A 26,334-nucleotide genomic window follows, 5' to 3' on the forward strand; every position below is an offset into this window, starting at 1 on the left:
ACATTACTTTGACTTGGCAAACCATATGACAATATGGATCATCTCATACACAAAACTCAGTACTTTTTATACACATTCCATAATTTTTCGCAGGTAATAGGTTACTGACACAAACACAATAGCCACTTCAGCCTTAAATTTCACTCACTTCAATTTTCTCTCTTTCTTTTGATTTTTCTACAGCATTTTATTCTGCCATTTGTTGCAGTAAAACTTTTGGAAAATAGTTTAGTTTAGAGAGTGTGTCAACAGACACACATCACAGTACATTGCCCTGCCTCATCGTAGCTTATCCCGCCACAATTTGTCTTGCGTTTTTTTTTGCAAGGATACTAATGTTGACAACAAGTCTGATTGTGTATTGTGCCATTGCTAATGTAGGGAGGCGCACTAGAATATAGACAGAGGTGCTGTTGAAAGTTTGCTTAGCTCTGTCATTTTCTTGTTCTTGGAGCACTAATTAGTTAGTGTCCTGAATGTTTATCTCCGGCAATATTCATCGAATATTCGGCATTATCCGAAAGCTTAAAGTGTTGGTCTCCAGTATCTCTTGCTTTTCATTTGACAAAATGGGGATAGGGTGGTGAGGCTTTGTGTCTGATTGTGTCTGAGTTTGTCTGATTTTGTGTCTTCATGACCTGACAGGGCGGTCTGATAGCCTAGTGGTTAAAGCGTTTGTTCGTCACGCCGAAGACCGGGGTTGGATTCCTGACATGGATGCAATGTGTGAAGCCCATTTCTGGTGTCCCTGCTGTGTTATTGCTGGAATATTGCTAAAATCTGCGTAAAATCAAACTCACTCACTCACTCATGCCCTGAGTATTCCAGTTGTATCACGGAGTGTCAGCTCACAATGGGAGGAAAGCCCAAAGTGATGCAGGTCTCAGATGTTTGCCACTTTGGTGAAGCCCATGAGCATGGGTATGGCATAGACAAACCTATTCGGGTTGAACCGAGATTCCAACCCATAATGATAGGTTTCTCACGTGCCTAAGGTAGGCAGCTGTACATCAAATTCAACGCCTTAGCCAACTGGGCCACCCGTGCCCCCTTCATGCCTTGAAGGAGTGGAATGTTGATTGTGTTATCAAGCACTGGATTGCTTGGTCCAGATTGGATTACATTCAACAAACAAAGAAAAGCAAACTTGGTTACTTTTTTAAAACTTTTTTTTAGAGGAAAATCTTAGTGCTGAGGTAGGGCTTCAAGTAGGCATTAGTGGTCCAGACTTGATACTTTACAGGCTTCTGTTATATAGCCAGGATATTTCTAAGTGCTGCATTAAACACTACCACCAAACAAACATAATTTTTGAGAACCTGGAAGATGGAGTTAAATGTTAAAACGTGAGTGATGCTTTGCTTGTATTTTGTAAGAAGTAGCCATGTTTTTTACTCATGTTGATGCACTACCCTGATCTTGTGAGCAATAATAAGTTCATATGAATCCAATACAAAATAACTGAAGACTATATCATTTTAATACCAGGTGAGAGATACAGTGTATACGTGTATAAACAATACTAACAATATCACTTGGTTCATGGTATATAACAAGATATAATGGTCCAATTACATTCTCATATCTATCTGATAGATTTTTTGAGGAAATTACTGATATCATGGTCCTCAATATATGTGATTGTACATGACTAGAAATGATTGATAATTACTGACATTTACCTTGGTAAAGAACTTTTTGTTTGAAGTACCAAGAATTCAAGTTAAAGAAACCAACTTTGGTAAATCTCATCCACAATGGTGCTTACAGTACATTTTTCTACTAAATACAACAGCTAGCACATCTGTGTAGCGTATGAAAACCACATACCGTATTCGACGTAATAAGCGCCCAGGGCGCCCTCAAAATTAGAAATATGGGGCTTTTATTAGAATATTATTTTGGTGAAAAAAAAACAGAGTTAAAAGATAAATTTCAAGGTTTATGCTGACAGCCTGAAATGTTTATGTACGACAGATATATTTTTCCAGAATTTAATTGCCCATAATTAAGGGTGCAAAAAGACATGAGTATACACGAATAAATAAGTCTTGTGTACATTGATCAATCGGAAGGGGTGCTAATTGGGATTGTTCACTAACCAATATCTTAGCAAATATCTCTGTGGGCTTTTATTTGCTCGGGGCACTTATTACGTTGAATACGGTAAATTAATGTATTGCAACTGAACAATGTGAATGATGGGTGTAAGACATATAATAAAGGATCTATCTCTGTTTGCTTACAGGAAGGACACAAAGAGGGGGATGATAAACTCAAGTTCGAACCTGTGAGTATGCCCCACCCCTTACACAGTGAACAGTTTGCTGTGTTCAGATATCCCCCAACCTCCATCAATCAGGAATTTGAGCTATACCTGTGTTCATACCTGTGTTGCCCATAGCCCTCAAGGAAGGTGTGGGTTGAAATTAAACTTTCCATGTTTGTTCAAGGATTTTGTATGGTGTACGAAAACCTCACGTGACCCGTGAAGTTGTCTTAAGGAGACGTTACATCTTGAAGTTGTGTGTGTTTGTTGAAGCTGTTTCATGTCACTTATAGACAGTGAGCTTCATGTCTTGGTGTGATACCATGGTTACAGGATCAGACACTCAATGTCCAAGTCACAGTTTGATTTCAGAAAAATTTGTAAACAAACATACATCAAATTGCAAATCAATGAGACGAATCTCGATGTGACAGAACATCCATGATGTTGACTGAAAGAGATCTACTGAATGCAAATGATATAATTGTTGAAAGGTGTTTGACAAGGATGTAACGATATTGTACTGTTAGTAGCTGGTTAACACTTGAAAAGTTACTTTTAAGTTGAAGTTGATTAACATACATAGGATGGACTCTTTATAGCCCAAACAAGGGCATGTCTACATCAAGATAATGGGAATATGATGATAGCTATGTATATTATCTATAATGTTCTATAGAGATACATTTTAGGGCTGGCATGAATCCAAATTTACTACACGAGTACGATCCCCCTATCATCCAACCCTCCTGCTGTAGTTGGATACAAAATGATTCGGAACTGATTTATTGGAGCCCTTGCAAAATCTGTTTAGATACACATATAGAACTAATGTTAACTGAAGCTTTATCTTTACTCAAACATGTAAAAGTCAGAAGAAATGCGTTCATCGTCAGAAAGAGATACAAACATCGGCAACTTGTGGTGTAACCATGGAGTTTTATTGTTTTGGTCATTAAGCAAAATATCATGTGACTAACCATTGATCTGGGAAGTCCTGTGGGTACCTGTGTCCTACTCAGGACCCACCTGACTCGAGTACCCAAGTTACACTTCCTAGCCCTAATACATTTTCACATATTTAATGTCAACCAAATATTTCAAAACACCGGCATCCGATTGGCCATGCTTGTCGTAAAAGCCGACTAAGCTTGTTGTAAGAGGTAATCGGGTGGTCAGGCAAGCTGACTTGGTTGATGCATGTCATCATATGCCAGTTACGTGGATTGATGCTCATGATATCAATCACTGGATTGTCTGGTCCAGATTTCAATTATATGTAGAGGGCCGTCATATGCTCATATAACAACAAACATACAAACAAATTTTATGTAATTGTGTGCTGAGTCTCAACCGTAAAGACTGACTGCTCAGTGTTTACTACAAAAAATATTCCCCAAGATATTCGTGATCCTTAATTTGTGTGTGTTCAGTATACCATATGTAAATGCCTTGGAGAAACATGAAAAGTTCTCTAGCAATTTCAACCACATTTACCTTCACAAAATGTAACAATACATACCTCATGTTTTTGTTTGTAAAGAATATATTGTTTTGAAACAGTATTAGTTTTTGCAAACCTTTCTTGAACAGAAATGCTATATGTTTTCATGCCTGTTTTTCTTCCAGCACAATAACTAAATAAGGTAACAGACTATGTCAGCTACTTGGTGCCGGGTTTTTTTTGGTGTTATGGCCCAAGTTGTGTTGAGTGAGAATATGAGAATGCAGTCTTCCCTGAAACCAATGAATCCTTTTTTTAGTGTTTTGTTCATTGAATTTAGTGCTAAGATGATTGTACCTCATATACTTTAACACAGGCTTACAATAGATATGGTGCCAAGATGATCGTAACTCTCATGCTTTAACACAGGCTTACAATAGAAGTAGTGCCAAGATGATTGTAACTCCCATGCTTTAACACAGGCTTACAATAGAAAGAGTGCCAAGATGATCGTAACTCCCATGCTCTAACACAGGCTTACAATAGAAGTAGTGCCAAGATGATCGTAACTCGTATTTAACACAGGCTTACAATAGAAGTAGTGCCAAGATGATCGTAACTCCCATGCTTTAACACAGGCTTACAATAGAAGTAGTGCCAAGATGATCGTAACTCATATTCTTTAACACAGGCTTACAATAGGTGTAGTGCCAAGATGATCGTAACTCCCATGCCTTAACACAGGCTTACAATAGAAGTAGTGCCAAGATGATCGTAACTCGTATTTAACACAGGCTTACAATAGAAGTATTGCCAAGATGATCGTAACTCTCATGCTTTAACACAGGCTTACAATAGAAGTAGTGCCAAGATGATTGTAACTCCCATGCTTTAACACAGGCTTACAATAGAAAGAGTGCCAAGATGATCGTAACTCCCATGCTCTAACACAGGCTTACAATAGAAGTAGTGCCAAGATGATCGTAACTCGTATTTAACACAGGCTTACAATAGAAGTATTGCCAAGATGATCGTAACTCCCATGCTTTAACACAGGCTTACAATAGAAGTAGTGCCAAGATGATCGTAACTCATATTCTTTAACACAGGCTTACAATAGGTGTAGTGCCAAGATGATCGTAACTCCCATGCTCTAACACAGGCTTACAATAGAAGTAGTGCCAAGATGATCGTAACTCGTATTTAACACAGGCTTACAATAGAAGTATTGCCAAGATGATCGTAACTCCCATGCTTTAACACAGGCTTACAATAGAAGTAGTGCCAAGATGATCGTAACTCATATTCTTTAACACAGGCTTACAATAGGTGTAGTGCCAAGATGATCGTAACTCCCATGCCTTAACACAGGCTTACAATAGAAGTAGTGCCAGGATGATCGTAACTCCCATGCTTTAACACAGGCTCACAATAGAAGTAGTGCCAAGATGATTGTAACTCCCATGCTCTAACACAGGCTTACAATAGAAGTATTGCCAAGATGATTGTAACTCATATTCTTTAACACAGGCTCACAATAGAAGTAGTGCCAAGATGATCGTAGCTCCCATGCTTTAAAACAGGCTTACAATAGAAGTAGTGCCAAGAGGATCGTAACTCCCATACTTTCACATAGGCTTACAACAGGTGTAGTGCCAAGATGATTGTAACTCCCATACTTTAACATAGGCTTACAATAGAAGTAGTGCCAAGATGATCGTAACTCATATTCTTTAACACAGGCTTACAATAGAAGTAGTGCCAAGATGATCGTAACTCATATTCTTTAACACAGGCTTACAATAGAAGTAGTGCCAAGATGATCGTAACTCCCATGCTTTAACACAGGCTTACAATAGGTGTAGTGCCAAGATGATCGTAACTCCCATGCTTTAACACAGGCTTACAATAGAAGTAGTGCCAAGATGATCGTAACTCATATACTTAAACATAGACTTACAATAGGCATACTGCCTAGGTCATCATAACTCGTATACTTTAAAATAGACTTACAATAGGTGTAGTGCCAAGATGATTGTAACTCCCATACTTTAACATAGGCTTACAATAGAAGTAGTGCCAAGATGATCGTAACTCCCATGCTTTAACATAGGCTTACAATAGAAGTAGTGCCAAGATGATCGTAACTCCCATACTTTAACATAGGCTTACAACAGGTGTAGTGCCAAGATGATTGTAACTCCCATACTTTAACATAGGCTTACAATAGAAGTAGTGCCAAGATGATCGTAACTCCCATACTTTAACATAGGCTTACAATAGAAGTAGTGCCAAGATGATTGTAACTCCCATACTTTAACATACGCTTACAATAGGTGTAGTGCCAAGAGGATCGTAACTCTCCATACTTTAACATAGACTTACAGTAGGTGTAGTGCCAAGATGATCGTAACTCCCATACTTTAACATAGGCTTACAATAATTGTTGTGCTAACATCGCTCTGTGGAATTATACTCAGTGAATTTGAACATCCATATGATATTTACAGCATTTTCAAATGCAAGGACAGAAATTAAAATGGCACGCTTACCTTAAATATCTGCCCATTAAGGCATCCTGGTTAGTAGAAATTGTCTGTTTTAAAGTGTACATACTTACTATCATTATGTGGGCGAGTGGTGAAAAGTCTTTTTCATGAATGCAAACTGGTGTAAGCATTGTGGCTAATATTGCCTCCACTGTAGTGTAGTACTTTGACTTGTTAGCGTAGTGGTTAAAATGGTGAAGGTCCGGGTACAAATCTTCACATAGATGCTCTGTGTGAAGGCATTCTTGGTGTCTGCCCCAAGATACTGCATACCTTAGACAAAACCCACGCTCACCTACTTCAGGTAATTGGCTCTCCGACTTAGGTTGGGAAAAGAATTGGTTTTCAGCAACCCCTGCTCACAGTAAGAGGTGGCAAACTGAACCGGGTGGTCAGACTCACTGAATTGGTTGATGCATATTTTATCCCAGTTGCTTAGAACGATGTTCAATATGTTAATCCCTGGATTATCTGGTCCTGACGCTTTTTTACAGACCACCATGATATGGCTGGAATATTGCTGAGTTACACAACAAACAACCCTGCTTACATCATTACTTTATCAAACACCTAGACTAACATTTAGTCTCTGAAATCTTATATTACACAATATCCTTCTTGACTCTAAAAATAAAATAAAAAAGATATGTGGAATAGAGCTAGCTTGAGCTGGCTAGACTTGCTTTTGTATGCATTTCTAGATTATTATTATCCCCGGCCAACGAAGTAAGCGGGGAATATAGAAACGGGCTCCGTCCATCCGTCACGTTTTGTTTCCGGAGCATAACTCATAAACCGTTCAATATTTTTTTTCAAACTTTGCAAGTCTGTCAGGTACATGCTGAACTGGTGCCTTTTGCTATTGAGAAATTTTAGAAATTTTAATTTTTACGTTCCATGGCAACAAGATGGACTTAGGTTCCAAACTCATCTTTTTTTACAATTTCCATGACAAGTTTCCCATCGGTTAAAAAGGTTGGGGTTTGTTTAGATTCAATTATGTCATAAATTCTGCAACAGGGGCGGGGGATATAGCCACGTTAGTGGCAAACTCTTGTTTTTTCATAAAATAAATATATTCCACGGTCATGGGCAGGACTATCAAACACCTTGCATGCAACTGTGATATGTACTACTAAAAAGAAGTCAAAGAACACTCAATTCTTTCATATTACTATAGTTAATCTGTCGTGTTTCTTTTGTTTGTTTGTTGTTTTACGCCACACTCAACAATATTCCAGCAATATGATGGTGGTCTGTAAATAATCGAGTCTGGTCCAGACAATCTAGTAATTGACATCATTTTGGATACATAATTGGGATACAATGATATGACTCAATCAAGTCAGTGAGCCTGACCACCCGATTCCAGTTAGTCACCTCTTACGACAGTGATGGATTAACTATAGTAATTTGAAAGAAACATGTATTCTTTAAATTCTTTTGAGAAGTATATATAATTAAACACTATTCATGATTATTAGTGTCATTGTTTACTGTTACATGGCCCTTTGGCGATTCCATGGTAGAACTGCCTGACTACATGTCACTGGAAGCAGATAACCTGCAACTGTGCTCTTGCTGTCACTCACTGGTTTACCTGGTCAAGACATTATCAATAGCACAAATAATGCCGCCTGCAGCATCCACTCACTCACTCATGCACACTGGGATGTTTCAGAAGTGTTCATTGACTGTTTATACATGGAAGTCCAAACCATAGAAGCGTGGATTACAAAATGTGTGCTCACGTCACCATGTTTGATTGTTGGGTCAACCCGATTCTCATGCGTTTTATTGGTTGATGGCTAATTCACTTTTGTGCATTGGCTCGCGGCATATACTCTGCATATGTTTGCTCCAAAATGGTTAAATGTGTCAAAGAATTATTTCTTCGTAAGTAAGGTGAGCTACTGAACCTTGTTTGTTTATTTATTTCTATATGTAAGATGTAGTTTTAGGATTATCTTGCCTTTACAGTTCTGTGTTATAATTAGTCCCCACCAACCTATGTTGGTCATAAGATATGACCCAACAGCAGAATATCAATCACTGTTTTTTTAGTGTGTGTTGCATTGAAAGAATATAGAGGTTGAATTCCATTTCAACTCTCTCTTCATTGAAACTACAGCTTCTGAGTTGAGTCTTAAAGACAGACATAGAAAAGCCTATCGTAGGTTTTAACTTGGCAATATCATATATGAGACACCTAGAATTTAATTTTCAGTAATCATATTTTTACAGCAAATATTACACTACCTTTGAATTTGCAGACACCTAATCATGCTAATAAAGAATGATTATTTTATGTTTGTATTTTTGCAGCTTGGAGAAGAACTGAAACATCAAGGAGATATAGAAAAGGATGAAGATGCAATCGACCGTATGAATGACAATATGGCTCTTGAGGACAAAAAACCAGAGGCGGCGTACAAGATTGAAGAAAGTGAAGGAATATAGACAAATACTTGTAATATACTTAGTAAATGGCCTCTTTGTGTTTATTGCAAGATATCAAATAGTTTTTATTAGAAATATCTTATTTAGTTGATGTTACTTATCTGGGAAACAAGGATCAGAGAATATGTATTCATATTTGTGAAATTATTTAAAGTATCAAGAGGACTTGATTTACGATAAACTTTACTTTTAGAAGTGCTTTTCTAAATATTTATCTTGTTGTGGTCAAGTTATATGATAGAAATCCAACAACGAATGGCTGTTATGCAAAAGTCAATTACAATTACTATTGACAAGACAGGAGTATTATTTGAAGTCACTGGACCATGTAGACTGGCAGGCTGATTTGTACTGTCTGTCTGTTGTTGGCTGTTTGTGACAGACATGTCGTTTGCCTCAGTATTGAGAGAATGTGGTAATGTTGCTTACTTAGACTAGACATGATATTAATGTCCCATCCTTTTGCAAAATATACTCTTGGGAATCTTAAGGTAAGACAGACTATGAATGTATTAAGCACTGGTATTTAGTTTCCAGTGATAGCACTTATGAAAGACTACATATTTCACATCGACTTGAGTAGATTTAGCATTTCAGTACTTCAGCAATTATACAACTGGAGACGGAAGTATATCTCTATCATTGAAATCCTTCTGATAAGTGATGAAGGGATGAATTTTGAGCAGGGTGCACATTTGAATACAGTAGTTTGGCTGATTGGATAACTTTTTGATCCATGGATTTAGATTAGGGGATTGTTTCTGAGAATATCGGAATTTAGCACTTGGTTTTCTTTCTATGCATGCTGAGGTTTGTTATATCCCATGATGAAGGTACCTGGAACACCATTCATACTTAGATTCAAGAACGTTTTGTTATCCTGCATTGGATTTATGGTGCATGAAATCTCCTTTCATTAGCTTTTAGTTATTCCTGGTATTCAACTATTACTGTCATTAGTAATATCATCATTAACATATTCTCTTCATGATCGGGGTAAACACACAGAAACTATTCAATCCCTCGATTGGGTTCTGCGTGTCCATTTCCCTACCATCCTCAAATTTTGGATGAAAAATTGTGAATCTATTTTAGTTAAAGGTTATGGCTTTAACAACGTTAACTCACCATAACCACAATTCCTTATGAACATTACATTCCGAGATTCTTAATGTGTCATTGCAGTTGTATATTCGAGTGGATGGTTGTTGTAACATAGATTAAATAGGACGGACAGATTTGCTGGGAAAATGCTGTCCTGCCTGTTTTATTTTGGTTTTTTTAATGACAGTGTTCGGAATTAAGCATGATGGTCTCGGGGTCCTTGGCATAAGCTTCGGGGCGGTCGGGTAGCCTTGTGGTTAAAGCATTTGCTTGCCACACCGAAGACCCGGGTTTGATTCCTGACTAGGGTACAATGCGTGAAGCCCATTTCTGGTGTCCCCTGCCGTGATATTGCTGGTATATTGCTAAAAGCGGCGTAAAAACATACTCACTCTCACTGGCATGAGCTTCATTACAGTTAGATTTGTTTTTTGTTTGTTGTTTAACGTCGCACTCAGCAATATTCCAGCTATATGACGGCGGTCTGTATAAATAGTCGAGTCTGGACCAGACAATCCAGTGATTGATATCATGAGCATCGCTTCATGCAATTGATATACGATGACATGCATCAAACATGTCAGTAAGCCTGACCACCGATCCCATTAGTCGCCTCTTACGGCAAACATATTCACCTTTTACGGCAAGCATGGGTTGCCGAAGACCTATTCTACCCCGAATCTTCACGGGTCTGATAACAGTTAGAGAATCAGGGGGTCTGTAGATTCAAATTCCAAACAAGACCTCAAGGCCCACAGGGCACCCTTAATTTCGAACACTGTATGATGTCATTGATTTTGTGCAAAATGAAAATATAGCTGTTGGTAAAACTACTTACGTATATGTTTCATCTGTGTTATAACAATGAGCACAAAGCATTATTATTTTTCTAGTGATTTATTGATGAATGTGTACATATATTGCCTTTGAAGTCAAGTAACTGGTATGTGTAAGAATTAAATTCATATTCAATATTGCAGTTCTACAGAAAATATTAGAACAATTATGACAAGTATGAGAACCAATATTTCACTTGCCATGTTAAATGAACAACCTCAAATTTGATTTTCATCGTAAACAGAAATAATAATGTTTTGTTTTAAATATCGCTGGTACATTATTCCAGGTTGTGACTTCAATGACTGATCGATGTGTGACCGATGTGTGCAGATATATGTGATGTTTGCGTATGTTGTGTTGACAGCTTACTCTGGTAACAAGTAAAAGTTGGTGTGAGAGGCTAGCCCAGCAGGTCAGGTGGCCAACCAAAGCACATCAGTCCTGGGTCAGTTTCCCTTGTGCTCACCATCTGTTACAGCAACAGATTGCAGCACCTCAGTCTCCCTCACTTATTGATGATGATGAAGAGTAATGCTTCCATTTCACAACACTCTGCTTAGTTTCACTTGAAGCGTCATAGTCAGAACACGAGAGAAATCCTTTCTTTTTCCTTCTTTCCTATCAAAAGGGCAACATTTTATATTTTCATGATTCACTAGCCTATGTTGCTGATTTGACGTTGATATGGAATTTGGTGTCTTGTATCACACCCATGCATGTATGTGGGGCTCACAGTGGTCAAAGGCCTGCATCACTTTGGCTTCACTCACACTTTAAACTGACATGCCTTGCCATATAACTGCCATATAACTGTAATACTGTTTGCACCTAGTGTTTAAATGATGCTAAGTCCCTGTTGGAATTCCGGCTCAGGATAGGTCCCCAGCAACCATTGCTGATAGCAAGAGTTGACCAAATGGATTGTCTGGTCCAGACTCAATTATTTACAGACCAGAGTGCAGCGTTAAACAACAAGCCAACCAATCAGCTGTTAAAAGTGATCATGTTCATGTTGGATTTACTTACTATTAGATCTTTTAGATTGAGTCAGCTGAATATAGAAAAGAGAGAATATGACCTTAAAACCCCCCATTAATGATCTCACTTTAGTTTCACTAAGTATGTGTATTTGAGGGGCCTCACTGATGTGTACATGTTTCATGTTAATGTAGATGTATTTATTTACATAATTCTGGTCTGAATTATTTTCTGAGATTGTAATCGTGTTGTGTTTAGTTATGTTTTTTTTATATTAGAATATTTGTAGTTATGGCTGAACAAAAGCTATGGGGAACAAACATTCATGTATTAATATATATATCACAATATCTATAGACCCATTTTTGCTTGTGAAACTGTGATAAAATCCAGTGATTACGAAACTGAACAAGAATGAGACTATATTTTGCAACTCGCTCAGTCAGTGGAGTAGTTTCGCTAACATTGTTACGTTGCATGGTGTGGTGTGACAAGTGGAGAGCAATGTCAGTGTTTATTTGTCAGTGGTGTTTCTTACATTGGAGATAAAATCACATCTTTTGTCATGGCCGAATGCTCTTCGTGTGTAAGCTTGGCCATAATGTATTCAGAGCTAGTGAGGCAGTAACTTAGTTGGACAAATAGTCTAGCATGGATATCTGTTCGTGTCAAATCAGATCTCTCGAATTTCTCACAATATTTGTCAGATTATGAGCTGTAATGAAATTGGTGGTGAAATGGCAAGGAAATGGTCAACTGAGAATTTTTGGTAAGGTGCTGCCTAGGATTACTATATACCGTATTCGACGTAATAAGCGCCCCACTCTAATAAGCGCCCCCTGCAATATTTGCTAATATAATGGCAAGTGAACAATCCCAATTAGCACCACTTCCGATTGATCAATGTACACAAGACCTATTTATTCATGTACATACACACTCGTGTGTAATATGCACCCTCAATTATGGGCAATTAAACTCTTGAAAAATATATCTGTCGTATATAAACATTTCAGGCTGTCAGCATAAACCTTGAAATTTATCTTTCAACTTCTAATAAGAGCCCCCTATTTCTAATTTTGAGAGCGCCCTGGGCGCTTATTACGTTGAATACGGTAATTAGAGGTGGACACAAGGAAACGGGCGGGCGGGTGGCCTTAGTTGTCAAGTCGTCTAAGGTGCCGCAATTCACTGTGCAGAGTGGCATCCCTTGGGCGTGCCAGAAACCTATGAATGTGGGTTCGAATCCTGGTTCGCCCCGATTATGTTTCTAGGTTTGTCAACACCATACCCGTGCTCATGGGTTTCACCAAAGTGGTAAACGTCAGAGATGTCCATCACTTCGGGCTTTCCTCCCACTTTAAGCTGACACGCCGTGATATAACTGGAATACTGTTAAAAGCGGCGTTAAACCCAACTCACTGACACTCATGGCTTAACAACAACAATAACAACAACAACTATGCATGTACATAGTGGCCTGGGAATCGGTGGGTATGTTGTGAAGCCCCTAGTTTCCCACTTTCAGTCTGTGTTGTGCCTGTGTTCTACATAGGAGGCACATGGAAACATCACTTTCAACAGGAATTTTGCTAATGGATGCCGTTTGTAAGACTAACATTTAATTTTTCAATTCAGAAAATGTGAGAACTTAGTGTGAAGACACATGAAAAGATCAGTGTTACTTTAAACTGGTTGCTGTGTCTGTGGGTGAGTTCTAAGTCATTCGATTCATTTACTCGTGTCAAAATTTGAAGTAATGTGGTTGGTTGTCTTTTTGTTCAGTACGCATCATATTTATTGACTGAAAGTCTTTCAATGTTGCCCATAATCAACCGAGTTGTGCTTTCTTGTAACTGTATTTTCAGGCTTATATAAATCACGTTTCCATTTTCACTAAAAGGTGCTTAATATATACCACTAAAAAGAGGTAAAAAAACACCCGATTTTTCATGTGATTATAGTTAATCTGTCATGGCTATCACTGGGTGTTCATTGTCTTCTAGTGAGTGGTATGATATTGGCAGATGGCTTTCTACAAGAACAAAGTCTGTATTTTGCTAGTTTAAAAGTGACGTGTTTTATGTTTTTTCTGAATTGTTGAATTGGTAAATATAATTTGTATGATTAAGATTATATTTATCGCCGACACAGTTATGTGTTGTCTGTGACCATCAATATTGTTCAAATGACACCTGCTATATTTGCAAACAAATTACTCAACACAAAGTCCACCATCACTGATGCTATTTTTCAACCACATTCTGTCTTGCGCTTGTCTCATCCTCTCCAGTCAGGGGTATGTTCTGTTTTGAAATGTGAAGGGTTTTGTTATTTGGAAGATTTATAACAATGGTTTTCAACTAATCTCAATAAAATTAAAACTGATAAATTAAAATGGGAAATTTCAGGAAAGGTTTTTTATTATCAGGTAACAGTTGGGTTAACAGTTATTAATAGGTTGCTAGGTGACAACAGAGCGGTATCCATGACTGGGGTAGTTTTTCATTACCTGTATATGTGGGTTTTATACAGATGTGCATAATATATGTTTGTTCATGTGGTTTACATATTTTGTACATTGTGGGCGAAGACAACAGAGGGAAATAAATTGTTATATACACACCAGTTAATGTGTTTGTTGGATGTTTGCAGTAAAACCATGTCCTGAATATATTCCATTGTGTGGGTCATAGCCTGGACTCAGTTACATGGTCACTGTTATAGATGGAATATCGCTGACTGGGGTACAACCTGCTTGTCACAAGTGACTAAACTGTGGATTCAAGTTGAGACCTGGGTCCTGTTCCTCAAAGCAATCTTTGCGTTAAGGGGGGCACGTGTGGCCCAGTTGTCTAAGGTGCCGCGATTCGCTGTGCAGAGTTGCGTCCCTTGGGCATGCCAGAAACCTTTGATTGTGGGTTCAAATCCCGGTTCGCCCCGATTATGTTTCTAGGTTTATCAGCACCATACCCGTGCTCGTGGGTTTCACCGAAGTGGTAAACATCTGAGACCTGCATCACTTCGGGCTTTACTCCCACATTAAGTTGACATGCTGTGATATAACTGGAATACTGTTAAAAGCGGTATTAAATCCAATTCACTCACTCATTTTGGGTTAAGACAATCGTAACTCTTATACTTATACTTTCAAGAAACAGCGTAAACCATGTAATATAATAATGAACATAGTTACCAACCCTTAAAGGTTTGCAGTGGCAATTCGAACCTGTGAGATGTGATTCCCAGCTGTAAATATATTAACAAGAAAGTATAAATTTAAATATCTATTTCCCAATACAAAAATCCTTGAAAATAATGTCCAAAATATCTTCTGAAGTTATCTTCCCAGTGATTTTCCCAAGTTCCCGAGCTGCCTTTCGAAGCTGGTGAGCAGACAGAACAACATCTGTGTCCTGCTCCAGATTGAGGTAGGATTCAAGATGGCTGACACACTGAGTGAGATGGTGACGGTGGCGGGCCTTGGTCAGACTTGGGTTGCCAGACAGAGGATTCCCACATCTGAGAAAAAACATCTCTTTGCATCACAATCTTAGAAACTACTTTAGCTAACATTATGAACTTAATCATTGGTCTTATTACAGTTTTACCTGATGCAGTGTCTCAAACATGTGCCTGTTCATCATGTCAAGAAATTTGAAGGAAGGACAAATTGAAAATTAGACCAAATGTTGCTGTTCTCTGTTTAAAAGAGAGCCTGGAAACTAAGAATTATACATTTCATTGCTTAGACAGCACATAATAGCAAAAGATCGGTGTATCTGAATGGAATGAGACAAGAATTGATCTCAATACACAGTTACTGTGATGCAACACAAACACTGGAGAAAACTAGGACAGCTCCACGGCAGCGAGCGACATTGCTTATTCTCTGTTTTGTGAACAAGATATTGAAGAAGGGGGAAAATAAGTACAAAACAGTAACTTCACAATCGGTGGCATGTTTCAATGAAAAAGCCTGGTTTTGTTTTCAACAACAAATATAACCTACTTTGTTTTACCTAAAAAATGCAGGGATATGTCACAGATTTCAAACTCAGTGAGTTGATTAGCAATTCATAAACATAAAAGCTTTATTGACAAATCATACGAATTCTCCCTATCCCTGTACTGGGGCACTCACTTAAGATCTTACTCTGTGGTATGCAAGATCTTACTCTGTGGTATGCACAGACACCCCCTGAGCTAAGATCTTACTCTATGGTATGCACAGACACCCCCTGAGCTAAGATCTTACACTATGGAATGCACAGACACCCACTGAGCTAAGATCTTACACTATGGAATGCACAGACACCCACTGAGCTAAGATCTTACACTATGGAATGCACAGACACCCACTGAGCTAAGATCTTACTCTATGGTATGCACAGACACCCCCTGAGCTAAGATCTTACACTATGGAATGCACAGACACCCCCTGAGCTAAGATCTTACACTATGGAATGCACAGACACCCACTGAGCTAAGATCTTACTCTATGGTATGCACAGACACCCCCTGAGCTAAGATCTTACACTATGGAATGCACAGACACCCCCTGAGCTAAGATCTTACACTATGGAATGCACAGACACCCACTGAGCTAAAATCTTACACTATGGAATGCACAGACACCCACTGAGCTAAAATCTTACACTATGGAATGCACAGACACCCACTGAGCTAAGATCTTACACTATGGAATGCACAGACACCCACTGAGCTAAGATCTTACACTATGGAATGCACAGACACCCACTGAGCTAAAATCTTACTCTATGGTATGCACAGACACCCACTGAGCTAAGATCTTACACTATGGTATGCACAGACACCTACTGAGCTAAGATCTTACACTATGGAATGCACAGACACCCACTGAGCTAAGATCTTACACTATGGAATGCACAGACACCCACTGAGCTAAGATCTTACACTATGGAATGCACAGACACCCACTGAGCTAAGATCTTACTCTATGGTATGCACAGACACCCACTGAGCTAAGATCTTACACTATGGAATGCACAGACACCCACTGAGCTAAGATCTTACACTATGGAATGCACAGACACCCACTGAGTTAAGATCTTACTCTGTGGTATGCACAGACACCCACTGAGCTAAGATCTTCCACTATGGTATGCACAGACACCCACTGAGCTGAGATCTTACACTATGGAATGCACAGACACCCACTGAGCTAAGATCTTACTCTATGGTATGCACAGACACCCACTGAGCTAAAATCTTACACTATGGAATGCACAGACACCCACTGAGCTAAGATCTTACACTATGGAATGCACAGACACCCACTGAGCTAAAATCTTACTCTGTGGTATGCACAGACACCCACTGAGCTAAGATCTTACACTATGGAATGCACAGACACCCACTGAGCTAAGATCTTACTCTGTGGTATGCACATACACCCATTGAGCTAAGATCTTACTCTGTGGTATTCACAGACACCCACTGAGCAAAGATCTTACTCTGTGGTATGCACAGACACCCACTGAGCTAAGATCTTACTCTATGGTATGCACAGGCACCAACTGAGCTAAGATCTTACTCTATGGTATGCACAGGCACCAACCGAGCTAAGATCTTACTCTATGGTATGCACAGGCACCAACTGAGCTAAGATCTTACTCTATGGTATGCACAGACACCAACTGAGCTAAGATCTTCCACTGTGGTATGCACAGACACAAACTGAGCTAAGATCTTCCACTATGGTATGCACAGGCACCAACCGAGCTAAGATCTTACTCTATGGTATGCACAGGCACCAACTGAGCTAAGATCTTACTCTATGGTATGCACAGGCACCAACCGAGCTAAGATCTTACTCTATGGTATGCACAGGCACCAACTGAGCTAAGATCTTACTCTATGGTATGCACAGACACCAACTGAGCTAAGATCTTCCACTGTGGTATGCACAGACACAAACTGAGCTAAGATCTTCCACTATGGTATGCACAGACACCAACTGGGCTAAGATCTTACACTATGGAATGCACAGACACCCACTGAGCTAAGATCTTACACTATGGAATGCACAGACACCCACTGAGTTAAGATCTTACTCTGTGGTATGCACAGACACCCACTGAGCTAAGATCTTCCACTATGGTATGCACAGACACCCACTGAGCTAAGATCTTACACTATGGAATGCACAGACACCCACTGAGCTAAGATCTTACTCTATGGTATGCACAGACACCCACTGAGCTAAAATCTTACACTATGGAATGCACAGACACCCACTGAGCTAAGATCTTACACTATGGAATGCACAGACACCCACTGAGCTAAAATCTTACTCTGTGGTATGCACAGACACCCACTGAGCTAAGATCTTACACTATGGAATGCACAGACACCCACTGAGCTAAGATCTTACTCTGTGGTATGCACATACACCCATTGAGCTAAGATCTTACTCTGTGGTATTCACAGACACCCACTGAGCAAAGATCTTACTCTGTGGTATGCACAGACACCCACTGAGCTAAGATCTTACTCTATGGTATGCACAGGCACCAACTGAGCTAAGATCTTACTCTATGGTATGCACAGGCACCAACCGAGCTAAGATCTTACTCTATGGTATGCACAGGCACCAACTGAGCTAAGATCTTACTCTATGGTATGCACAGACACCAACTGAGCTAAGATCTTCCACTGTGGTATGCACAGACACAAACTGAGCTAAGATCTTCCACTATGGTATGCACAGGCACCAACCGAGCTAAGATCTTACTCTATGGTATGCACAGGCACCAACTGAGCTAAGATCTTACTCTATGGTATGCACAGGCACCAACCGAGCTAAGATCTTACTCTATGGTATGCACAGGCACCAACTGAGCTAAGATCTTACTCTATGGTATGCACAGACACCAACTGAGCTAAGATCTTCCACTGTGGTATGCACAGACACAAACTGAGCTAAGATCTTCCACTATGGTATGCACAGACACCAACTGGGCTAAGATCTTACACTATGGAATGCACAGACACCCACTGAGCTAAGATCTTACTCTGTGGTATGCACAGACACCCATTGAGCTAAGATCTTATACTATGGTATGCACAGTCACCCACTGAGCTAAGATCTTACTCTGTGGTATGCACAGACACCAACTGAGCTAAGATCTTCCACTATGGTATGCACAGACACCCACTGAACAAAGATCTGCTCCTGTTCCCAGGGTTATGAACGAAATGCATGTCAGCAGCATCAATATAAAATAATATAAAAAAACTTACGCAAGTTTGACCCTCTCTGCCAGCAGGTTTGTAAAGTTTTTCATTCCTGCCCCTGTCGTACAGGACAGAGCTGCTGTGGGAACATCCCCAGCAGGACAGGGTGGGTTCCAGGAGGGCACCAGATCACACTTGTTGACCACCAGCACTGTGTGTCTGTCCTCACTCTGCTGTACAGCATCTTCAGCAACCGCCATCTCTCTCTCTGCTTCACGGTCTTCATGCTTAGTTCTGTCAGTCACTCCAAGGTCATGCAAATGGTCACTTACAAATTTGTCCACTTCAAAATTGGTGTGATCCAAAGAAAATGTTGTCGCATCCACAAGAATTATTTTGATATCTGCTTGCTTTGCCCTGAAAAGATAATGACATGGTTATTGTAACAGCTTTGCCAATAGGCAACCTTGCCGTTCCAAAGTCCTTTATTTCATCCGCTCCTATAATCTTTCTCATTAGTTTCCATGGAAATGAACAAAACAAATTTCAGAACTTCTGTAGAAAACATTAACAGCATTCCCCAGCAACCCAAAGAGAAGATCAATATGAAGTACAGTATTTGACGTAAAGAGCGCCCCGCTCTAATAAGCGCCCACGGCGATATTTGCTAATATATTGGCTAGTGAACAATCCCAATTAGCACCCCTTCCGATTGATCAATGTACACAAGACTTATTTATTCGTGTATAATACGTGTATTACATGCATCCTTAACTGTGGGAAATTAGATTTTTGAAAAAATACATCTGTCGTATATAAATATTTCAGGCTGTCAGCGTAAACCACAAAATTTACGATCTTTTAACCCTGTTGTTTTTCACCTTAAATAATATTCTAATAAGAGCCCCCTATTTCTAATTGTGAGAGTGCCCTGGGTGCTGAATGTGTCGAATACGGTATTTCGTCGCAGGATCTTTCAGGGGAGACAAGCATAAGTCATAAAGGAAGGAAGCATAAAAAACTCTCCCCATCTCAATTTGTATCCTCGTGTTATGGTTTTCTCAATTACGTGTGTAATAATGATCCCGATACACTAAACTTAAGTCTTTCCTTTGAGAAAAATTATTTCTGTTAACACTTGCATGATTAAATGACCATGTCTTGCTAATTTGATAGCAATAATGCTTCGCTGATCGAGACGAGTCGATCAGGCGCCATCTTGTTACCGTCACATGATTTCAAGCCCTCCATTACAGTCCAGTTAAAAATAGACGCACAACATATGGTCCGTCACAGGAAGTTCATAAACATTTTCCGAATATTAACATTGTGTTACTGTATTTCATTCTAATTATCTCTTCGGGAAAAAGTCTTATAGAAGTCAACTATAAATTTACAAGCCTTGTTATCTTTCAATATTTTGTTTTTAATTAAGAAAAGGTAAATAGTGACTTGTGAATTTGTGATAACATTGAAAATGTTACTTTTAACTTATTATCTAAATTTCGTCATTTATTGACAATTTCCTTCGGTGCTGGCATCAAATGATCTTACTTATCAAATAAAGTATACCTAAGAAGCCAGCCCGCCAAATTCCAGCCAATCACCAATCACAACATACATCATGTGAGCAATATTCTTTTCACCCTGAACATGGCGTGTGTTACAATGACATGTAAACGATTTCTTTTCCCATGTTGACAATAATTATTTCAATGAAGCTTCAGCGAATCAGTATACAAATTTCATGGGTATCTTATTTGATACGCGATCACATTGGTTTTCTTAGAGATCTACGATGTCATTGTGACTCTTTCATTTTATATACAATAGGATAATTGCCAATTTTATTGAACAGATGTATAATTACGGGTAATTGAGCACGAGTCCAGTCTTACCTATCGGGTACTCGAGTCCATATTTTTCAACCCGTTGAAACCCTGCACTCTCATATGCAGAAGCAATCATTCATATCAACACACTCATTAAAAATACCTGAGAAAGTCTTACCTCTCTACTGCTCGTCGTACCCCCTCCTTCTCCACAGCATCCCCTGTCTCTCGAAGCCCCGCAGTGTCACTCAGCAGCACCGGGTACCCGCCGATGTTGAGCGCCGTCTCGACCACGTCCCGCGTTGTGCCAGCAATTGGGGAGACAATGGCAGCCGGTCGCTGACCTGTAGTTACAAAATAAAAAATTAAGAAAAATCAAACAAATGAAGAACATGTACAAATGTAGGGTTTTATCATTGATCTAAAAAGCAGACACACATGAAAGTTTTGTTTCTTAAGGGGTCAAGCTAAGAACTCATTCTCAGGTAATGATGGTATAAATGCATTAACCCAGAGTTTGGGGGCATCAAAGGTCCCATATAACCTTTCTTGTTGTTAAAGCAACATTAAATACGGATCAAGTGGTTACAATATGGCTGATTTTATTATATGGTGGCTAGTGTTATCAATATGATAAACCGATCCGATAAACTTGGTATAAAGAACATTCCTAAAATGATAAGATAGGCTTTTCCCAATATATCATGTCTTGAAGTAATTTGGCACTGGTGATAAATTGAGCAGTTCACCCAAACATGACAATATAAGGTACATGTAAAGTGATTATTACAATTGTGTTTTATCTTACCATAAATATAAATTGAGGTGAGGTTAATGGGGTTTAATCACGTCCAAGATTATTGCACTTATACAGCGACGTGCATGCACATGTGCACATGTGGCTGCTTGTACTAGTCCGGACTGATGCCGATTTATAGTGCAAGCCCACTGAGATACCATGCCGCAGTTTAACATGAATACCCCAATCAGACACAGTGTACTGACTCCGAGCCGACCAATCCTTGTTTTAGCCCCTTAATGCCGAGTGCCAGACAGGGTACAAGTACCATCTTTTAACGTCTTTTGGTATGACGCGGCTGGGGATCGAACCCTGGACCTTCTGCTCTCTGGGCGGACGCTCTACCACTAGACCACGGAGGTGGTCATAAATAAAAGGAACATAATAATATGTAAAATAGTTTTTTCAATATGGCTGCCAGGAAATGGAGCCTATCTGACAAACTGGGAAGTCATCATTGGTCAGAAGAGGAATGTGAAGTTTCCGAGGAGAAGGTGTCTACAGTGTGAGAAAGTTAATTTAAAGAGAATTTAGGAGCATGTCCTTGAGTGACAGACAAACAAGCCATGACATAATATCACTTGGCTTGACAAGAGCAATTATATCCACAATTGATATACTTACAAAGTGCATTCAGCAGACTGCTCTTGCCTACATTTGGTTCTCCAATGATCGCAACACGTACACCAGATCGTAACCGTTCACCTCTACGGTTGTCATGGAGATGGCTTTTCATTTCGCCGACCATCACTTTTACCTCTGATCTTGCTGAAAATAACACACCAATAACATCTGACAGATCTCTTAATTCTTATTTTCCATTTGAGGATTCCAGGTTAGACTAAGTCTCCAGAAACCCATGCTGGTTTTAGTGGTGACTTAATGGATGGCAGACTCAGTGTTGTGGTTGATACCATCCAGGGTCCCGTTCCACAAAGCGATCTTAGCGCTAAGACGATCGGAACTCTTATACTTTAACATGGGCTTATGACAATCCCAGTGCTAAGATCACCTTGTGGAACAGGATTCAGGTTGATAGGCGTGGATCATTGCTCATAATACATCTATCAGTGGACTGTCTGTTCAAGGCTCGATTATTTACAGGCAGTATCATATTGCAAGATTATAAAACAACAAACAAACAAACCAGACAAACTTAATTCTCGAAAAAGAAAATCATTATTTTTTTATGGAAATCAATCATGAATAAGATTAAACTTGCAACCCACAAAATAATTAATTAGAACATTTGCAATAAGACTTACCATGATGTAAAACGCCATCTTCAATATTCTCATCTTCACTGAAGTCTATATATGCCTCCACATTGGCAAGACACTGAAACAGTATTGAAACTTGTATGAAGTATATGTGTACAACTAATAACAGGTTCACAGCCCAAACAACATTGTATATGTGAAAAGCTGTATGTGATTCTGACTGGTACAAAAATATTAAGTGGGAATGGATCACGGAAATCTCTTTGACTTTTCACTGACATGGAAATTTGTCGCACGATATTCTGAAAAGGAGACACAGGCTACTTACCATACAGAGGAAGCCCATGCCTATAGGTACAACACAAGAGAAGAATGGCTGTGGGTGTGCAGGTGCTTGTCACTGACCCTCCTGTTCCTGCTACTTTTCCCATGACACTACACCAAAAAATGTAGTTTTTCAACATCCTTCCCCTCTACCAGTAATATATTTTTTACCTTCCTGATCAGGGCTCTAATGGATATTTAAGTACTCAAGCATTGGTTAGATGGAATCCCCGACCAAGGGAGATAACTCACATATTCACTTGTGTTGCAACGTGGGAAAGAACGGTATAGTTCCTTGATGCATTTTCACTGAGTTGATGGTGAGACAAACTGAAAACTGTAGATCGTGCTGCATATTACCGTTGAAATAGACTATTTGAGTCCATCTTTCTCTACTCGTCAGAGCCCTAAGTCCTGATTCACCAGAGAACTACCGAGTCTCTCACCTTGATGATCCTCTTCCTCCAAGCCATGTACATATTGCCCAGGTCGCCCTCCATCTGGCGTAGAGCTTGGTGCCTCTGTGCCTCAGTCTCTGCTGAAATCAGGTCCGACAGACCCTCCACCTCTGTCAGGTCCAGCTGACCATTCATATAGGCCCTGTGGATGGGAAAGTCTATGGATCACTGATAGATATAGCGGTGATGATCCAAAATCCCTATAGATGATGATAGTAATTTAGTAATTATTAGTTAGTAAGATTATCCTATGTAATGCTGTGACCTGTCTCATAAACCACTCGACAAATGAAGGACACCCACGTTTGTTCAAGAACCTGATTTTCAAATTGGCAGCCATAATGAAAAAGCTATTTATGGCCATTCTTACTTAGCCATTCTAGTCTAAAATGTAATGAAATTTGGTATATATGTAGTTAGCAATGAGATCCAATATATTCATTCTGTTATTCACAAAATTTTACCTTTGTTTGACCTTCAAAATTTGACCATGCTCTTATATTCTGATAAAATTCACTTCTTCACACTGCTTGTTGCCTGTAGTGATGACATCCCAATCAGATTTGCCACACCTGTCATATTGCAAAAATGTATACCGGTAATTCAGCTTTTGCCACTGGAGTATTTCCGTACCTCTTTGTGAACTCTCCAGCTTCAGCATGGCGGAAACCAGGGAGCTCCCCAAGCGCTGTCAACATCGCTGTCACAACAGCAGCACCGCCGTGCACCTGGAACTCTGCACAGTCCTCGCCTGTGAAGCTCCGGGGCCCTGCAACAACAGCATCACTTTAGCACTGTCTACTACCTACAACTGTGAACTTAAACACGTTTACTTCTGACAACTGTAAACAGTACCACTGTTCTTATTTCTTTTACAGGATTCCTTAGTTAGAAAATCAATATTTGTACATTCGTTTTGTAAAATATACCATCACATCACATACAAGTCAACTTTTGAAACGGGTATTTCTAATTTTCAGATTAATCATATACATGTATGGCAACTTGAGATGTATTTATATATGGTTAAAACATATTTTATTTTGTAAATGAAATTCAGAGTGGTAAACAAGCAGAACATTGCTTATATAAATAATAATATCTAATCAGCTCATCTAACAAACATTGCACTGGATAATATTTTCATTGAAGAGTGTTAAATTTAATGTCACATCAACAATATTTCAGCCATATCGTGACAAGTTTTCTTCAAAGAAGTACTCCCAACAATAAGTACCTGGAAACCAGAGCACGAGTCCCTTGTCTATCGCTTCTGTGGATTGTGGATGGTAAATCCTTCGAAGAGCTGCTTTCCGAGGTGGAGGGATTCTTCTCACCATCTGCCGAAGTGATTCTGATGTGGAAGGTCCGGAGACCCTGATAACAGCAACTCCTGCCCTGCCGTGACTGGACGAAAGGGCAAAGATTGTCCCCCGACCATGCAACACTTGGTGGGAGACTCTCCGGCATTGGGTGTGTCCCAGGTGGCAGGCCAGGTGTTTCATCCATGACATCATAGTCAAACTGGGAATAATGCAGCAGTGTTTAGACATGGTATCTGGTAGCATCTTTATACATTAAATACAGCTAAATGGCTCCTGGTAAAGGGACCACAAGGTTGATCCCCGTTCAGGAGGAATCAGCTAAAATGAAGAGTATGTAAAGACATGCATGATTTTTTGGGTATGCTATATGAGTGTTAAAAGACTTAATTGTTATGTATCTACTGTAATAATTATGAAATCTGTCCATTAAAACCTTTACAATTGAAATTATTTGGAGGTATAATAAAGATACCACATAGTCAGAAGCACATGTATGCAGCATAAAGCGAGCACAGAGACACAGCGGAACACGCAGGGAAAGCAATAATTTACGTTCGCTTCATCGGGCGCCTTTCATCATTCCTAACAGCCTAACAGCGATCACGATCTGTTTCTTACAGCCCCACACATGCTCTGACCAAACTTCTGGTGGAGCTTCATGGGAATCAACATTTGAACATGAATAATACAAGATGTTGATGGCAATGGGACCAGAAAACAGTATCTTTGTGTTTGTATGTTAAGAAACCGCTTGTTTGACAACTCAATTATTGTTGATAATGATGACAATTATGTTTTTTTTAATAATAAACGTTCTTCTAAATATCAAGTACGTATTATGACCAACTGGTCCCTTATATTAAAAGATGTATTTGTCTCCGTCATCCTTGTCTCTATAAAAAATATACACTTTTGTTGTATAGAAAGCTCCTCTTCAATTAAGATTCAAAATAGCACAATTTTTGGATACCAGATATCTGCGGTTTCTGTAAATGATACATGTTGATTCATGTAGTCACCTCTTACGACCATCATAGGTTGCCAGGGAAACATATACCTACCCTTGGAATTCCCACATGTCCGAGTTTGTTATGGGTTAATAAAAGCAAAATGCAATATTTTAACACATCATACTCAAAGAATGTCGGAAGAGTTTAAGTTGTCATCTTGTAATAGAAACGAACTATCAAATGATAAAACGATGCCATGAGAATGCAGTCCGGGCCTGTCGGGGTTAATACTCACTGTCAACTCAAAGCGCCTTTTTCATTCATCTCTTAAACTGGAGGATATTAACTGATAACTTCTAACGGGAGTCAAATCAAAACATTACAAACCGGAAGCACGTGTACCTTTGCTCGGGAATCCCCTTGAAATTAATGTTACTAAAAATAGCAACACTAGCAATATCGGTATTTAACACGATTGTATGCCATTTAGGGGAGACGTACATCTTTAAAATATTAACAAGTTATTCTGTTACCTACTGTCTGCGGACCGATCTCTTTGAA

At 39.3% G+C, this 26,334-nt stretch overlaps 2 protein-coding genes across 2 annotated transcripts in view; one reads left to right on the plus strand and one right to left on the minus strand.

Annotated features, from left to right (window-relative positions):
- LOC139477461 (pinin-like) overlaps positions 1 to 14,272 on the plus strand; it is a 36,534-nt gene extending 22,262 nt beyond the window's left edge. The window contains exons 8-9 of the mRNA XM_071260259.1: positions 2,249 to 2,290; positions 8,588 to 14,272. Of these exons, the coding sequence (XP_071116360.1) occupies positions 2,249 to 2,290; positions 8,588 to 8,722 (177 nt within the window). The 3' untranslated portion in view covers positions 8,723 to 14,272. The remainder of the gene's footprint in view (positions 1 to 2,248; positions 2,291 to 8,587) is intronic.
- Positions 14,273 to 14,931: 659 nt separating this feature from the next.
- On the minus strand, positions 14,932 to 26,169 carry LOC139466839 (tRNA modification GTPase GTPBP3, mitochondrial-like). The gene is made up of 9 exons (XM_071248554.1): positions 26,069 to 26,169; positions 24,736 to 25,022; positions 24,132 to 24,267; positions 23,487 to 23,640; positions 22,762 to 22,834; positions 22,121 to 22,264; positions 20,876 to 21,041; positions 18,932 to 19,282; positions 14,932 to 15,166 (listed from the first exon to the last, which is right to left on the minus strand). Exons 2-9 carry the CDS (start codon positions 25,013 to 25,015, stop codon positions 14,932 to 14,934), a joined length of 1,539 nt encoding a protein of 512 aa, XP_071104655.1. The 5' UTR covers positions 25,016 to 25,022; positions 26,069 to 26,169.
- Between the last annotated feature and the right edge of the window lie 165 nt (positions 26,170 to 26,334).

The sequence above is a fragment of the Haliotis cracherodii genome, unplaced genomic scaffold (assembly GCF_022045235.1).
Source record: "Haliotis cracherodii isolate W230 unplaced genomic scaffold, xgHalCrac1.p SCAF_1, whole genome shotgun sequence".
NCBI lineage: Eukaryota > Metazoa > Mollusca > Gastropoda > Lepetellida > Haliotidae > Haliotis > Haliotis cracherodii.

Coding starts and splice junctions, on each gene's coding strand:
- LOC139466839 (XM_071248554.1), bottom strand. CDS start 25,015: ATGATGTCATGGATGAAACACCTGGCCTGCCACCTGGGACACACCCAA. Junction 22,265..22,761: donor AGATGGCGTTTTACATCATG/GTAAGTCTTATT, acceptor TGTTATTTTCAG/CAAGATCAGAGGTAAAAGTG. Junction 15,167..18,931: donor GCAGAGAGGGTCAAACTTGC/GTAAGTTTTTTT, acceptor GTTTTTTCTCAG/ATGTGGGAATCCTCTGTCTG.